Source organism: Podarcis vaucheri (assembly GCF_965113315.1).
Source record: "Podarcis vaucheri genome assembly, chromosome: 7".
NCBI lineage: Eukaryota > Metazoa > Chordata > Lepidosauria > Squamata > Lacertidae > Podarcis > Podarcis vaucheri.
In genome coordinates, this window is record NC_138765.1 from 30,852,906 (window position 1) to 30,870,144 (window position 17,239).

Genomic DNA, 17,239 nt, shown 5'->3' on the forward strand with positions numbered 1-17,239 from the left:
GGTGAGTGCATGCAAACTCTCAGACTAGCCTTCTCTTGTCTAGGGACATTAATTAGCATATGCGTGGCTTAATGATTTCCTCCTAAGTTGGTCCCATTTTGTGCATGCTATTGCCTCCTTCAGTGCAAAAAAAAAAAAAATCCTTATAAAATCGCAATTAAACATTCCTGGTTATTTATGGCAGGAAACTCCTGGCCCAAAGGGTGTAATAGTCATAACTGGAAATTCTCTTCTCTCCCATTTTTATTTTGTCATATGACTCACACCAACAGGTAAGGTTAGAGGAGCTGGTTCGAAGTAGAATAAGGAAGGGGTTAAACTCACAATGACACAGCAGTAATCTGTCCAGCAATTAGTGGATACACTTGGAATACTGTATATGGTTCTGATCGCCACACCTCAAGGTTTTTGGAGCATCTACCACACTGGGTGGGACAGGCACATGCAGAAGGCGAGGCAACCCTTGAAAGACTGCAGCCTCCAAACCATTTAGGATGTTATTTCATCCTTGGAGCATAAAGCACTTTTCACCTTTCTGAAACAGAGGAAATCAAAACAATGGACTCCTTGCCGGCCTCAGAGATGAAGGAGGGAAGTTGTTACCAAAAACATATTGTAACGTAGTATAATCCACCAGGAGATAACATTAACTTCCTGGATTGCTTTCTATGGCACTATCTCAAATCACGTAATGGTGAATATGAGAGGCCACTGGTTCAGTAGCCAAATAAAGCAAGAAGTTTCACATTGGTCTCATGTTTCTTTCCTGCCCCAAAGAGGTGGACTGCAGCCAGTTTCAGTGCACAACAATGCAAAAACGTGGGTTCTGTTCTCCTGCCGCAGAGATCACAATGCCCTCTTTGCAGTCGTGGAACCCAGAGCATTGTGTGGCTCAACTAAAGGGCGTATTCAAAGTGCCAGAGGAATCACACTGCACTCAAACAAGTATGTGGCTCCAGAGGTGGGAGCCCTGTGGTCTGCAACCTAATTTCGAAAGCCCTCTGTAAGTGAACGGTTCAGACTGTCAGCAAGAGCATTCTGTCCCTTCCCTGGCAGCCCTTGGGGGATGGAGGAGGGGAAGGGACAAAGACACAGAGAGAAATTGGGTGGCCCTTACGATTATTAGCTTTGGCTCCACCCACAGCTTGCAAGCGGCGCCAACAGACTACAGTGGTACCTCGGGTTACATACGCTTCAGGTTACAGACTCTGCTAACCCAGAAATAGTTCCTCTTTGCTTCAGGATGAGAACAGAAATCGTGCTCCGGCGGTGCAGCAGCAGCAGGAGGCCCCATTAGCTAAAGTGGTGATTCAGGTTAAGAACAGTTTCAGGTTAAGTACAGACCTCCGGAACGAATTAAGTACTTAACCTGAGGTACCACTATACATCAGGGCAACGTGGCTCTTAACAGCAAAAAGCTTGTCTATTCTTACAGTACTCCTATATATTACTCATGTATCATTTTCATACACACAGAGAGACATCATCTATCTTACAGCTAAGGATGGGCAAATCTCTGTTTCTCATTTTTCCAATCTTCAGCTCTTTACATTTCCACACCAGTTTGCAGATTTTAAAAAAATTGCACATGAGCAGCTTAGTGTGAATTTATCCTAATGTACACATGTTGGTTTGCAGTTTTGTCTAATATATACTTTTGTTTGCAAACTAATGCATGCTTGCATGTTATTTGCACTATTTTTAAAATTTCTGTGCACACTTTGCCCCAGTACAGTATATGCATTTCTGTTAACATTCCTTGGTGGGAAAACCACACTGCAAAACTGAGAGACATGCAGATTTCAAATGATGTTTGTGCTTTGGTTTGCACATTGTTTTTGGAAGCTGTAAATTTAGTTGCTTTACCTTCAGGTGTGAACGGAGTCAAATTTCTCCTCCATACATCCTCATGTAATGCACTCCCTGAAAAGACTTGCCCTGCACTTTCAGCTGGTGATAATTTCGCGCCACGTAGATTTTGAATTTTTCCCAACCTTTTTCATCTTAACAAAGATAGTTAGGTTTAGAGATGATAGGAGACAGAATAATCTGTTCATAGAGAAGTGGAGAATGTTTGTTACGTAGGAGTAACAAAGTACAATGAAACATACGTCTTATGTTATTGGGTGCATTGCAGCATGTACTTTTTTTAAAAAAAACATCATTATTTCGTTGTGGATTTATAAGTTGCATATGTATAGGATACTTTAATAAATAGACTTCTTTTCTTTCAAGAGAAAATAACTGTGCCTTTGATAGCTTAGCTGGTTAGAGTGTGGTATTGATAACACTACGGTTGTAGGCTCGATTCCGGTAAGATAAAACTGCATATTCCTGCATTGCAGGCACTGCACTAGATCAGGGGCAGGCAACCTAAGGCCCATGGGCCACAAGCGGCCCACAGGGGTCATTTAACCAGCCCACGAGCCGCCCCTGAACCAAGCTACCCGCTTGGAGTGTCCCCCCGCGCTGTGCTAAACTAGCGCAGCACGCGAGGACTCGCTTCTATGGTGCCGAAAATCTCATCTGCGCAGACGCAGACACCGGAAATCGCAGCTGTGCATGCTTACGCGTGATCTGGCCCACGGAGGGATCTCCAGTGGAGTGTACCGGTCCAGGCGAGGTAAACCTTGCTGACCCCTGCACCAGATGATCCTCAGGGTCCCTTCCAGCCCTAGTATTCTAAGGTACCTTAATGTCTTCAGAACACAGGAAGCTGCTTTATATCAAGAGATTCCATTAGTTCACCTAGCTCAGTACGGTCTATCCAGGGGTAGTTCATGTGGTGACCTCCAGATGTTGCTGAACTCCAACTCCCAGCATCCCTGACCACTGGCCATGCTGGCTGGGGAGGATGAAAGCTGAAGTCCAGCAGCATCTGCAGGGCACCCAACTGGCTAGCCCTGGTCTACATTGACTGGCAGCGGTTCTCCAGGGTTTTCAGAGACGAGTCTCTTCCAGGCCTACCCGGAGATGCCAGAGATTGAACCTGGAATCCTCCGCATGCAAAGAAGATGCTCTATCACCAGGCTACAGCCCTTCCTCAGATCCTTGGTGCTGGTGTTATTCTCTGTAGCTGGTTTTACACTGATATTATTCTACTGTCCTTTTCAGTCTTGTTTAGATTTCACAATTAGGGTGGAGGGGACCAGAGTTAAACATACTTCAGGTTTTTTTTCTTTTTCTTTTTAATTTGGCTTGTACACCCAAATAACTTCTGCTACCAGGTAGCATGTAATAAATACTGCAAATTAAACAAATAAATGCCTTTACACGCTGAACAGGCTCCAGAATAAACATACCACTATTGTAATGTTTTATGCCAAGACAAAGAAGGAAAGAAATGGATATGCAAAAGTGAGAAACTGCTAACAAGAATTAAAAGTGTAAAATGTTTTCCTAGTCTTGCTAGCAATGATGTTTGTCATTTTAAATTTAATTCCAACCCAAACAAAAACCAGACAGTTCTGAATTTCCTTGATGATTTGGGCTGGCTTTACCTGGTGGCGAAAATGAGCTTGTATGGTCAGCTCCAGAGTGCCGAAAAGAGGTTTTCATAGCAGCATGAGAGAATGCCTTAAGGTAGAAGTTTTAAACATTAACTAGACATATTTTGTACGGTATTCTCAGAATGCTGGGAAGGGAGGTGGAAGCAGCACTTAACAATCAGAGGTGGGGAACTTGTGACTCTCCAGGTGATGTTCGGCTGCAGCTGGCATCATTCCTAACCGTTGGCTATGCTGGCTGGCACTGTTGGGAGTACAGGTCCTGGGACTCCTGTGGTCTGCCCTCCCTCCCCAAACTAGCCTGTTCCCTACGGGCCCAGTGGAGGTATAGTGCCCCACTGCTGTCCAGCAGCTTTGAATGAAAAAAGAAAAGAAAAACATATTTCCATTGGCTCAGGCAGCTAAATGTTTTGGGATGGCTCATCTTACTTTCCAGGTAGGGATGAAATTTAATTCAGTTCATGTTCACACACACATCAGCCTTTGACATTTGAACTCCTCCAAATTTTGCAGTGCCGATCAATGTGTACAAAAAGGCAGGTACTCTGGTGGCGCTGTAGTCTAAAGCACTGAGCCTCTTGGGCTTGCCGATCAGAAGGTTGGTTTGAATCTGCACGATGGAGTGAGCTCCCATTGCTCTTTCCCAGCTTCTACCAACCTAGCAGTTTGAAAGCACACCAGTGCAAGTAGACAAACAGGTACCGCTGCAGTGGGAAGGTAAATGGCATTTCCATGCACTCTGTTTTCCGTCACGGTGTTCCACTGCACCAGAAGCCTTTTAGTCATGCTGGTCACATGACCCAGAGAGATATCTGTGGACAAATGCCGGCTCCCTCGGCCTGAAGCGAGATGCTTGGCAGGGGGTTGGACTCGATGGCCCTTGTGGTCTATTCCAACTCTATGATTCTATGATTCTACCCCATAGTCACCTTTGACTGGACTTAACCATCCAGGGGTCATTTACCGTTTTAACCTTACAAAAATGCATATACAAGGGTAAAGAGTACATAAAAATGCATATACAGTAGATAAAATTATATCCAAAAATGAACTATATTAAGGGGAAATGCTTTGCAAATATGTGCATATTAGGAGAAACTTGCACTAAAATGTTGATGAGATTTATTTTAGTAAACTTGAATGCTGATGTGGAACTGTGGAGAACTGAACTTAAAGTAGGAAAAATAAGAAACTGAGAGAAACCAAAACAGACAGATTTGCCCATCCGTACTCCCACCTCTTGACCAGCCCTTCTAGTCTTCCTCTTGCCCCCCCCCCCCCAGCCACAAAAACACACAGCCATCCCAATACTCTTGCAGAAATCTCTGGGAACTGTAGCTCTCCAAAGGGAATAGGAATCTCCACACAACTCTGGCACCTCTTAGGGAAGTCATGATGACTGTTAAAGAGGGTAAATTAATAGCGCAGATGCAGCCCAGAAAGCAGCTCTCCTTCTCAGGATTCAGCTAAAAAAAATTGCGATGTTCACAGCTGGAGTTAAAGTAATGACATGGTTGTTTCTTTGAAGTTAGTGCACTGATTTCAGTGGGTCTTACTTCCAGTTAACTGTGCACAGAATGGCAGTGTTAGTTAGCTAAACGTCTCTTGTTTCAGTCAAGCCCAATTACACAAGCCGTGGTGGGAATACTCACTAGTGACAAAGTATAAGAAATGGCTGTTTTCTGGGTGTGGGTGAAGTATGAGCATAACATGAAGAGTGACCCAAAAAGAGACCAGGGATGCAATCCTATGCCTACTTACCTGGGAGTAAGTCCCACTGAAGTCAATGGAATTGTGAGATCTGTAAAGTATTGTGTGGAAAGTGATTTCAAGTCTCACTTGTAAATATATGCTTATCTCTGCTATAGTCAACACTGCTTTAACATTAATTTCCTCTCCCCGAACAGCTGGAGCATTGAGATCAAAGGTTGCCATGTTAATTGTACATGCTGTACAAATACCTCAAAAGTTTTTCAGTAACGAAAATGACTGGGACTGAAATATTTGGTTAAGAAAATACAGCCACCAAGATATGCATCCTTATACACGAACACTACAATCCTGTAAACCAGAGGTGTCGGCCCTTTTTCAACCCAAGGTCCACATTCCCTTCTAATAAACCTTCCCAGGGCTACACACCAGTGGTGGCTGGGATCAAATGCAAAAGTGGCTGGAGTAAACCATGTAAATGTTACCTTTGTACACACCTTCTCTCTAAGCTCCATCCAGAGTTGAAGGACACATTCCAGCCAGGCAAAAATCCTCAGAGTGCACAGCAGAGGTGTGGCCTGGGGAGAGTTTCAAGGTCCAGATAAAGAGGCTTAGAGGGCCACATTCGCCCCAGGCTTGAGATTTCACACCCCTGCTATATACACTTACCTGTAAGTCCCACTGGACTTTATAGAGCTTACTTCTGAGCAGATATGCAGAGGATCACTAAATTACAGGATTATTAAATCAGCATTGTGGGTTTTTTTTACTGCCAGCAGCTGCCTGTTCTCTTCACTTTCTTCTGCTGCTGCCCTTAGTGCTTTTGTATTCCTAATTTCTATGGTTGCCATCTCTCTGTGTGTGTGTGTTTGTGCGTATGCATGTCAGAACCCTTGTACTTTGATTTGCTGCGTAACAAGCAGAAGTTCAACAGGAAAGCCTCACATTGCCCCAAGGGCCATGAAAAGCAGCACCTGTTCATACCTAAACAAAAAAAGTATTTAGGTGTTGAAAACAATATAATGAAAGTCCTTGCCTAGCACAGAGTTCCAGAGAGTAGTTGATGCCACACTGAAATTTGTGGAGAGAATATTATGTGGCACCTGTAAAAGTTGGAAGGGACTCCAACCCCCTGCAATACACCAGCCTCCTTCTGCCCCTGCTCCTCAGTCCAAACTCTATTGCATCCAGAAATCTGTGCAACCCCAGAGACAGTGCACAAGTGTGCACCCAGAATAAAAATAATTTGGGCATTTATTTTCTTACATTTATATCCTGCCTTTTGTCATGGAACCCAAGGCGGCATAAACATCTGGTTCCTGAGCAGGTAGTTAGTTACACATCCAGGGACTGATTAGAATCCAAGCCTGCTTAGCTTTAGCAAGGTAATCATAGAATTGTAGGGCTGGAAGCGATGACCTTGAGGGTCATCTTGTATACCTGCAGACCAGAACACAAGTCAATAACAAACACTTCACTCTTACCGTAACTCTACCAGGGGTCAGCAAACTTTTAAAGCAGGGGGCTGGTCCACTGTCCCTCAGACCTTGTGGGGGTCCAGACTATATTGGGGGGGGGTGAACGAATTCCTATGCCCCACAAATAACCCAGAGATGCATTTTAAATAAAAGCACACATTCTACTCATGTAAAAACACGCTGGTTCCCAGACCGTCCACGGGCCAGATTTAGAAGGCTATCGGGCCAGATCCGGCCCCCGGACCTTAGTTTGCCTACCCATGCTCTAGGCTCAAATAGCCCCTAGAGTGGTGTATTCTGCAACATGTCATTGACACAACCACCGTGCGTTTGTGGTGCATTTACACTGAACCGTCCATATGTCATTCCTCTTTATTAGTTATTCTGTGATACTTTCTCAACGTTACCACATTATTGCAGTCTGCAGGGGCATATTTCTGCTATAGGCCAATGAAAGTGGTCCAAAAAATAAGCCTGGAACGTTTGTGGTATAAAAAGTCACAGGATTACAGGAGGTATATGTTTTAATCACAGCTGGTATCTGAACTGGATTTGAATTGATATGTGCTGCTGTTTGTTTTAACTGTTCTATTGCAAATGTTTTAAGTGTGTGTGTGTATGTATGAGAAAATGTTTCACCTGCATTTATACATGCAATTGTTCTGTACGTGTTTCTTGCATTGAAAATGGCTTTGGGATACCTAGTGAGAAGTGAATAATAAATAAAGTAATATTTTCAATTTTTTTTAAAAACCCCCACCAAGGACAAGAACTTTTGGAAGGTAAGAGCTGATCGACAGTAGAAGGGACTCTCTTGGAAAGTGGTGGATTCTCCTTCGTGGGAGGGTTTTAAGCAGAGATTGGATGGCCATCTCTCAGGGATGCTTTAGTAAGATTCCTGCATCGCAGGAAGCTCGGAATCCCTTACTACTAATACAGAATAGTCACAGCAACACCACCTCTCCATCACCCACCATACAAGTGGAAACGTCCAGGTTCAAGAGTCTACCTAAAGCCACACATAAAAGGAATTAAGTACAGTAGATAAAGCATCCTCCCTCTCTCTCTCTCTTACACACACACCCTTTTTACTTATAACAAATTCTGGCCGAATGCTGTCACCTTCCCAGCTCCTGTCGAGGTGATCCGCCTCAGCTCGGATCCCCTCTGGGCAGCTCTCTTCCAGCCGGATCCTCCGCGTGTTTTGCGCGGGAGCCTGTTTCCCTCAGAGCTTTCTCTCCGTCCCCAACGAAGCGCGAAACAAGTTCCCGCCGCGGGCCCGCAGGGGATGGGCGCCGTTGTCCGGAAAGACGACGGGCACCGGGGCGCAAACCTCTGCGCGCTTCCTCGGAAGCTCCGGCTTGGGGACTCCTCCTCTGTCTCCCTCCCGTGGCCCCGATTCTTCGCGCACCCACCTGCTCTTGGGGAGCCCGGCCTTTACCAGACGGCGCGGGAGGGTCTCCGGGCGAGCTCTGCCATCGGCTCCTCGGCCAAATACCCTCAGCTCCCTTGGCAGCGGCGGCAGGAGTAGCAGCGCCCGCTCCGGGCGTATTTGCGCAGCCGGCCCCACCCGCCGCCGCCCTCCTCTCTCTCTCTCTCTCTCTCTCTCTCTCTCTTTTTCAGGTGATCCGGCTGGGGCAGGGCCAAGTGCCGAGCCCTCTTCCTCCTCCGCCCCAGCCGTGGGCACAGCAGAGAGAGGGAGAGGGAAAGAGAGGCGAGGGAGGGGAGAAGCCGCCTCTCCATTGCTCTGCCCCAGATCTTGCTTGCAGAAGCCTCTCCTGCATATGAGGAGGAGCGAACAAGAGTTCCCTTGAGCATGTGCAGAGTGCGTTGCCCTCTCGCCATCGCGGCGGGAATGCACGTGATCACCGACCCCACACCACTGTTGCTGTTGTTACGTGCACGTTCAGCCCCTCCTCACAACATCGGCTGCATTTCAATCCTTAAATGAGTGGTAGCGAACCTTCGTGGTATCTAAAGTAAAAGGTAAAGGGACCCCTGACCGTTAGGTCCAGTTGTGGCCGACTCTGGGGTTGCGCGCTCATCTCGCTCTATAGGCCAAGGTAGCCGGTGTTTGTCCGCAAACAGCTTCCAGGTCATGTGGCCAGCATGACTAAGCCGCTTCTGGCGAACCAGAGCAGCGCACGGAAACGCCATTTACCTTCCCACCGGAGTGGTACCTATTTATCTACCTGCACTGGCATGCTTTTGAACTGCTAGGTGGGCAGGAGCAGGGACCGAGCAACGGGAGCTCACCCCATCGTGGGGATTCGAACCGCCGACCTTCTGATTAGCAAGTCCTAGGCTCTGTGGTTTAACCCACAGCGCCACCCTTAGGTATCTGAAGTAGACCAGCGGAAATCAATGGGCTCAGCATTATGTTGGGGCTGCCAATGACCACCGACCCCACATACACACATACTTCAGGCGTGATTGCACGCAGGCACAGAATCATAGAGTTGGAAAGGATCTAAAGGGTCATCTAGTCCAACTCCCTTCAATGCAGGAATATGGAAGTCCCCATATGATGTGTCTTGTGTGCAACTTCCAGTGAGAAAAAATGGCAGGCGCCATGGTAGCGAGCAGCTCCTGAAGCCAGCCAGAGCCAACTGCACTACCAGGCTGGCTCCAGGCTGCTAACTGCCGCTGCCGCTGCCGAAGGGGAACCGGGGATGTCCGGCGGTACAGATCTCCTGCTCCCTGCTCCCTTTGTTTTGACTGATCGGGGGAGGCTTGGGAGTTGCAGGCAAGTGGGCGTTGCCCAGTTTTTTTAAAAAACTCTGCATATTTATGTTTCACAGGGTGCGAAAGAAGGGCTTTGCACACAATATGCATGTGTGCTTGGGACCAGGGTCTTTTGCCTGACTATCTCCACTACTGACTCCCTGTTGCTACTCAGCTTAAAAAAAAAAAAAAGTGTCCCCAGATTAATTGAAAAAAATCTGATAACCGTGCGGTAAGTACTGTGGTTAGTATAAGAGAGGAAGTTGCTCTGTGCCAGAGGGCAAATGGATGGCTCCCTCCCACACCTGGCTGGTAGTGAGAAGGTCAAAGACCAGGGCAAGTGGTGTGTGTGAGCTGGGCTAGGATCTCATACTGTGACTATGGGAGAAGCAATAACTCTTGGGGTGTTAATGTTGTAAAGGTAAAGGGACCCATGACTGTTAAGTCCAGTCGTGGACGACTCTGGGGTTGCGGTGCTCATCTCGCTTTACTGGCTGAGGAAGCTGGCGCACAGCTTCCGGGTCATGTGGCCAGCATGACTAAGCTGCTTCTGACGAACCAGAGTAGCGCACGGAAACACCGTTTACCTTCCCGCCGGAGTGGTACCTATTTATCTACTTGCACTTTTCAAACTTGGCAGGAGTTAATGTTGTAGATATGTGTAAATGAGCAATATATAACAAAGACACCAGAATCTCTGCTGTCCCTCATTCCATAGAAACCAAACCCTGGGTAAGCGCCTGGAACCCCTGGAATCTTGCATCACTCAGAGTTTGGTCCTGGCATGCAATATTTTAATTTATTAAATGGGTGATAGCCAATATTGGTCATTATCAGAGTAGACCCACTGCAAGAAGTAGCTCTACAGCTAATGTTGGATATTGACCCAGTGTTTTTATTTGTTCTATTTAGTTCTCTCATGCATTTATTTCTACCATAGGACTCAAATGTGTAATATAACAGTCTATAAAACTATTAAACAGCAAGTCATAATGCAGTAATAAAATCATAAAACACAAACACACCCTGGAAAAGTTCACAATCTCAGGTAAAACGGAACTTCCATCTCAGTTCAGGGATAGGCGAGAAGTGATTCAGCAGACATATCCATACCATACTTTTAAAGCCCGTTTATACCACTTTAACAGGCATGACTTCCCTCAAAGAATTCTGGGACTTGTAGTTTACCCCCACAGGATTACAATTCCCAGCACCCTTAACAAGCAACAGTTCCCATAACTCTTTGAGGGAAGCCATATGCTGTAAGTGTGCATTCAATGCATGTTATGGGCATGGTGACCTAAATAGCTAGATCTTCCCTGGCCAGGGAAAACAAAAGAGTGTGGAAGCGGAATAGCTCTGGGGTTTCACAATGCTGGCACAGCCATTCAAAAGGCCCTTGGCTGTAGCAAGGCCCTCCATCTTTAATCATTCTGCTTGTTTGTTTTTGATGACTCCTTGAGGATCAGTTTCATGGAAAGGCAGCACAGAGATTTATGTAGAGCAAGGTGGAAGCAGGCACATAGGGAGGAAATCCTGTTCCTCCTTTGCTGGTTTTGGGGTCACAAGTAGATGTATGATTTAAAAACCACTCTCCTATCTTGTCAAGCCCCTCTGAGTCATCTGTGGGATGGGAGGTCACAGGTTTAAATTTCATCTTAGCCATTACAATGGTACCTCGGGTTACATACTCTTCAGGTTACACACTCCACTAAGCCAGAAATAGTGCTTCAGGTGAAGAACATTGCTTCAGGATAAGAACAAAAATCGCACAGCGGTGGAGCGGCGGCAGTGGGAGGCTCCATTAGCTAAAGTGGTGCTTCAGGTTAAGAACAGTTTCAGGTTAAGAACGGACCTCTGGAACGAATTAAGTACCTAACCCGAGGTACCACTGTACATTACATTACCTTGGGTTACAAACTTGAATACGTTCTGGAGGTATGTTCTTAACCTGAAACCGTTCTTAACCTGAGGTGCGCTTTTGCTAATGGGGCCTCCCGCAGCTCCGCTGGCACGCGATTTCCACTGTCATCCTGGGACAAAGTTCTCAATCCGAGGTACTACTTTCGAGTTAGTGGAGTTTGTTACCCAAAGTGTTTGTAAGCCGAGGTAGGACTGTAATTTGTTGGGCAGCCTTAAGCAACACTCTTAGACCTTATAGGGCTGGTGTTGCCAGAAGGATTGGGATAACTATTGTTTCTTAATACTGTACTTTATTCATGAGTGTCACTGTTGTATTTGTGTTTTTCCAGCATTTTTATCCTGCTTTTTTATATTCTCACTGTTAGCCATCCTGTAAGCCTTTTAGAAAAGGCAAAATACAGTATTTTAAAAATAAATAAAATAAATGTGAAGTGTTCTCAGCCTTTGGGAAATGCATTGTCCTTTTGTATTGACTATAATAATACAATACATAACATGTTTCTTTTAAATGTTAATTAATTCACATTATTTAACATTAATAAACTAGAATTATTGACAGGTTGGAAACCTTAGTATCACTTGAACACCCTTACTAAGACTCCTTCTTCTTCCCTTTACTTCTGATGTTCAAGTAGTGAGTGCCATTGTTAATCTAGCCAAAACAGTACAATCCAGGCATACTACTGTATAGCTGTATCAGCAGGTTCAGGGAACTGCAGAAGTTTGAAGAAGTACAATTTTATTTTAAGGGTGGTGTGTGTAGGGGGGGGTGGAATCCTCCCTCAAGTGGGAGAAACAATCCCGAATAGGCCAGGTGTGCCCAGTGGCTGTGAAATGCTGATTGCCTGTTTGTGGGGAGTGTGTGTGTATGGGGGGGGGGGCACTAAGGAAGAGAGAATGGAGTGGAGTGGCTGGAGCACTGCAACATTTTGTTGCAGCTTCCACTTTTCCTAAAAAATGTTTTTATTAATTTTTAGTAATCAAAAATACAAAACAAATGATAACAATGAATAGGAAACAATTCCATGGGTAAGGTTCAAAACCATGTAAAGTATTCATTATTGTTATTGTTTTTATTACAGGGGCCAATCCAAAGTACTCAGCCAGATGGCCGTGGGTGGCTGGATGATTGCAGACTTTCTCTTTTTTTGCACCGTGTGTAATAAGACAATGTCATATGTCAGAAAAGTTATCTGCTCCAAATCATTTTCTTCAAGCCTTAAGTTTATGTGTTAATTTCCCCATCATTGCTAAGTTCCATACCTCATGATTCCAAGCAACAAGGGGGAATGTCACAAGGTCATTTTGGAACACTAATTTACGTTACCCATCAAATCTGTGTAAGAGAGCCAGTCCAGATAAAAATGACTGGGTGGTAATGCTGTTGATTTCTTAAAATCTATTCCTCCAGAACATAGCAACGTCTCGACACAGCCACCACATGTGACCAAAAAATGTACTCACATGCCTACACCCCTCCGGCACATCCAAGAAAGCCATTTCTTTATTCTGTGGAGATTATGGTGGGGATGGTGGGGTATGAACAATATATTATTTTTGTAGCATTTCCTCTTACCCTGGCAGAGACAGATTTAAACAGGGTCTTGTTCCATATTCTATTCCAAGAGTCCTCATGTATTTTCAGTTGAAAATTGTGTTCCCAGGGAATGTTACTTACCACCGTGGCCACAGGGTCCACTTTTTAAAAATGTATTACACTGGTTGTTCTGTTTGGCCTCACAACATCTCATTTCCATTTTACAGCTGAGGAGCTGAGGCTTGATCCTACCCGATCCTCATTTCCCAGTCCTGAGCACAGCTCATTGGAATGTGTTATGCTGACATCAAAGCACGTGGCTGTGTCACCACCAAATCGTTTATGAGGCAAGAGGTTTGAAGATAATAAACGTGATAAGGAATGTTCCTGAGAAAGTTCAATATCAGGCTGGTGCTCAAGACAAGGGAAACACCCCCAGCCACCACCTCCCAAGCTGTAGATGCTTCTCAGTGTGGGCTGAATGATTGCACCAGAAGAAACTACCTCGCCCCAGTAAAACATGTAAAGGAAAGGCAGTCCCTCTCCAACATCCTTATGGGTCACCCAAAACTACAGGTAGAATCTGGCACACCCAAATTCTCACTTCCATTGATAGGATGGGAAATCATCATATGGGAATATGGGAATGGATTGTCTCCTGATTCTGTGTAAGTACTTGGGAATCTCTGAAAGAAGGAGAGCACCAGGAGTGGGGCAGGTGAGTGCAAGGCCATCTCAGTGAGATTTGAACTTGCACTCTTACCTTATACAAAAAAATATGGGGTTGGCTTTTAACAACCCTTCTTCTTTGACGATCACTCCTAGCTGAGTGTGTGTCTTCCATGAACATGGTCTTAACAGTGAGTCCGTAAGTGACTGTGGAGGCCAGTTTTGGAACCACAAGTCCTTTCACAGTGGGGACATAGGTTTCCAGGTGGGAGTTGATCACAGTGATGGTTTGCCAAGCGTGCCTTCCTCTTAACATGTTTCTCCCTTTTGTCCCAAGTTCAAGCGTCTTCAGAGTCCATGACACCTTTGGTAAAGGCTGTTCTCCAATTGGACTGCTCGCAGGCCAGTGTTTCCCAATTGTCTGTGGGACAGCCCAACTCCCCAAGGGACTCAGAGTCCCCTAAGTCTGTGATAGGTCACAGAAGAATGGATGGAGGTAGGAACTAGTAGAAGAAAAGCAAGGAAGATCTTTATTTTTCCTTGTTACAGAGTCCCACCCCCACCCTGCCCTCCAAGGAGGTGAGGACCCAGAACAAAAGTGTGTAACAACTTTTAAAGAGTTTTTAAAACTGCCCAACTCCTTAGTCAAAGACCACCCAAAAGCATCATACAAGTGTCACAGAAAGCCTACCATAGAAATTTGAGAATATGGCTTGCTGATGATAATGCTTGCTGATTGCATTATCCTGGCCAGCCTGGGCCATTCTTTTGAAATGCTAAATTTCTGAAAACATTGTCACAGACCTCCCCTATTCATACACAAGATTAGTCCTTTTGACAGGATTTGAATGATTTGTGAGTGGAAAGAACTATTGGGAAAGGTTTTTCCAAGACTCTTCCTTCTGTAGAGAAATATTTGGGGTCATTAAGAGAGCCAAGATGGCTTTGGGATTGTTCTGTGTACTAAAATAAAGTGTAAATTTTTTCAGGGAATGTTTCCTAATTTTTAAGGGCGAAGGACTGGTTTTCTGTGGAGTGTGTGCACCTTGAAATGATTACAACAGCTACCACACTGCACCAGCGCTCGAAAGATGCACTCCTGACTGCTAGGGATTATTTATTTATTTATTTATTTATACTGTCTTTTTACCGAAAGGATCATGTAGGTCTGATAACTGGGAATCTTTTGCAGTGCCTAAAAGACCAGAATTGCTCTTTCAAAATGGTAACTAAAAAAACCAGAAACATCCACAGCCTAATGAAAACTAATTTTTAACCCAGGCCATACTTCGAAAAGAGGAAGTGCTGAAGGGCAGGTAACCTTCACTTTATTTGCCTCCTGACTCCCTCCCACACAGGGAGAGAGAGGTCAAAAGGCTCTTTAACCCTCTCCTCCCCTTGTGAGGGGACACTTCCTACAGAATCACAATGGTCACACAAACACCATACATTTAAAGCACATTATTCCTCCCCCCCCCCAAAAAAAAAATATATCCTGGGAAATGTGCTTTAAATGTCTGGTGCATGTCTGGTGAGCTTCACTCACTCGAAGTTAGCAAGTCAGGAAAACAAATTAGCTTGACGTACAGTGCTGATTCTACCCCAGGCCACCCCGCCCCCAATTCAGAGAACATTCATACATGTGTTTACCCCTTTCCCTACAGCCTGAAGTGGCACAGACCATAAAAACTGTATACTGATTTGGTTCTGCTGAATGCGTAGATTGGCCCAGAGTTCTCTTCTTGCCGTCACTCCCATCTGCTTGTGGACATGTGCCAGCAGCCGAAAATTTGCTATTCACAGATGGAGAAGGTTAGCCCCAAGACCCTGGAGATTCATGATCAGATCTCACAATCCTCTTTTATGTTCCCAATTCAAAACAGGTGCAGACAGGCTCTGATTTTTGATGCCAGGGGAGATTTAAACTCCTCCTGCACCATGCTGTTGTCCCTAACCTATACAATATACAGTAGATCCCTTAAGCTGGGTGAAGTATTAGCAAAAAAGGGAGTTGCAAAGGTAACTGATTTGATATGGCACAGATTACCTAGACATCCTTCCAACTTGGTTCCTTCCAGATATTTCAGACTGCAGTTCCTATAACACTAGGGCAGTCACACATCTGGAAATTCCAGGGGAAAATTCTGAAAAGCGGCACTTTGTCTTGGATCTTAGGCAAGTCAATAAAAAAAAAATCACGTTGGTTTTTTTGGGGGTGTTTTTGTAAAAAAACACAACTCAATACATTTGGGGTTTTCCTAAAAAAAAGCTCAACAAAACCTCTTGACCACTGAGAATGCTGGGTGGGGATTATGGGAGCTTTGAACCAAAAATCTAGAGGGCACCAGTTTGGGGATTTGGGGAAGGCTGTCGATGAAGCCAGAGGAAGATCAGAGGGGGATGATGATCTTTCATAGGGAAATGGATACTAATCTAGCACACTCACACCTAGGTCTTCAGGCCACAGATGCCCAGACTAGCTGACTTTTTATTTAAAAAAAATAATAGTAGAATAATAACTAATTAAGATGGTTGCATATCATTATTGCCATACTAGAAGAGGGCAAATGATAATGTGTAATGTTTCCCAGGCAACTGGGAACGAAGTTTAACAAACCAAGGAGAGGATTAGAAAAGAGTTTTTACAGAAGGATCTGAAGAAGCAACATGTTGTGGGGTTGGCAGCCAAGCTGGTTATGTACACTAGCCCTAGTATAATATTTGCATCCTCCAACGACAACTCTGCGGTCTGAAATGCAAGTGTGTGATTTAGAAACGCAAACCACATACTTGGCTGCAGAGAGGCAGTTGCATATACATTTCTATCAGCGGGTACTTAATCACATGGAAAGCAACCAACTGGAGAAGGAAAAATTATTTATTCTAATGATTTGTTAGGCTCTTTGAATGCTACACCACGTATTTTCAATTGTTCCTTTGCAGTGGGGCTTGCAGTGGGTGTTGCTTATACTCTGCAAGCCTGATGGGGATCAGAATTCCCAAGTGGATCCAATCCCTAGTGAAAGCATCAGGGTTCTCATTCAGCGCTGAATTTAAACAGCACTGAATGGAAGCCCTGCAGAGGACACGCCATTTCCTGATCCAGCTTTTCAGACAAAAGTGGCTCCCCACCCCAATTTAAAGGATCAGGGTCCATGAGCGAGCAAAATTCTAGAAGTGAATTAGCTCGATTTGAGCTTGCCCCAGACATTTCTAGCCCTAGTAGACGGTCCACTGTTCAAGTATAAATGACAAAGTAGCAGAATAACACCTTGAAGTTGCAATAAAAGCCCACACAGGAAACAGTAAGTAGGGAAATTACTTTTTGCTATGTTGATTGCTCATATTAACAAGATTTGGAACCCTTTCTTTCCTTCCCTCACCCCACCTTGAAACTTTCGAAACACTTAGTTACCTAAACAAACACACCTCCCCTATCACTAGATAAACCTGTCTCCCAGTGAAGGAAAAAATTATGTCAGTGTATGAAATCTATATATATATATATAGAGAGAGAGATATCACATCACCTGCTTTGAAATCAATTAAGTAGGAACAGCTTCAGGCCTTTGCTGGATAAATGGTTCAGCACACAAAGAGCACTAGCTCCAAGGAAGGGTAGAAGGGCACAAAACCTTTGTGGTGAAGAGATGGTGGGGTCCTTCGGTATGAAACACTCTTCCGTGATTCAT

General features: G+C 44.8%; 1 protein-coding gene and 1 long non-coding RNA gene across 8 annotated transcripts in view; one reads left to right on the top strand and one right to left on the bottom strand.

Moving 5' to 3' along the window:
- Positions 1 to 13,135, bottom strand: part of NCMAP (non-compact myelin associated protein) — a 27,070-nt gene extending 13,935 nt beyond the window's left edge. Inside the window, exons 1-2 of one of the 7 annotated variants that reach the window (XM_082232205.1) lie at positions 8,110 to 8,296; positions 5,714 to 5,794 (exon numbers count right to left, since the gene is read on the bottom strand). Coding sequence is in view for 1 of the 7 variants with exons in the window: in XM_082232201.1 (XP_082088327.1) it covers positions 13,020 to 13,098 (79 nt within the window). In the remaining 6 variants the exon portion in view is untranslated. Of the gene's footprint in view, positions 1 to 324; positions 521 to 5,713; positions 5,795 to 6,482; positions 6,657 to 8,109; positions 8,553 to 12,805; positions 12,828 to 13,019 lie in introns of those variants that run through there. The other 6 variants (XM_082232206.1, XM_082232201.1, XM_082232207.1 and 3 more) reach the window with 6 other exon arrangements.
- Positions 10,121 to 14,209, top strand: LOC309537400. The gene is made up of 2 exons (XR_014221887.1): positions 10,121 to 10,680; positions 13,106 to 14,209. It is a non-coding gene; the product is annotated as an uncharacterized lncRNA (long non-coding RNA).
- Positions 14,210 to 17,239: the final 3,030 nt, after the last annotated feature.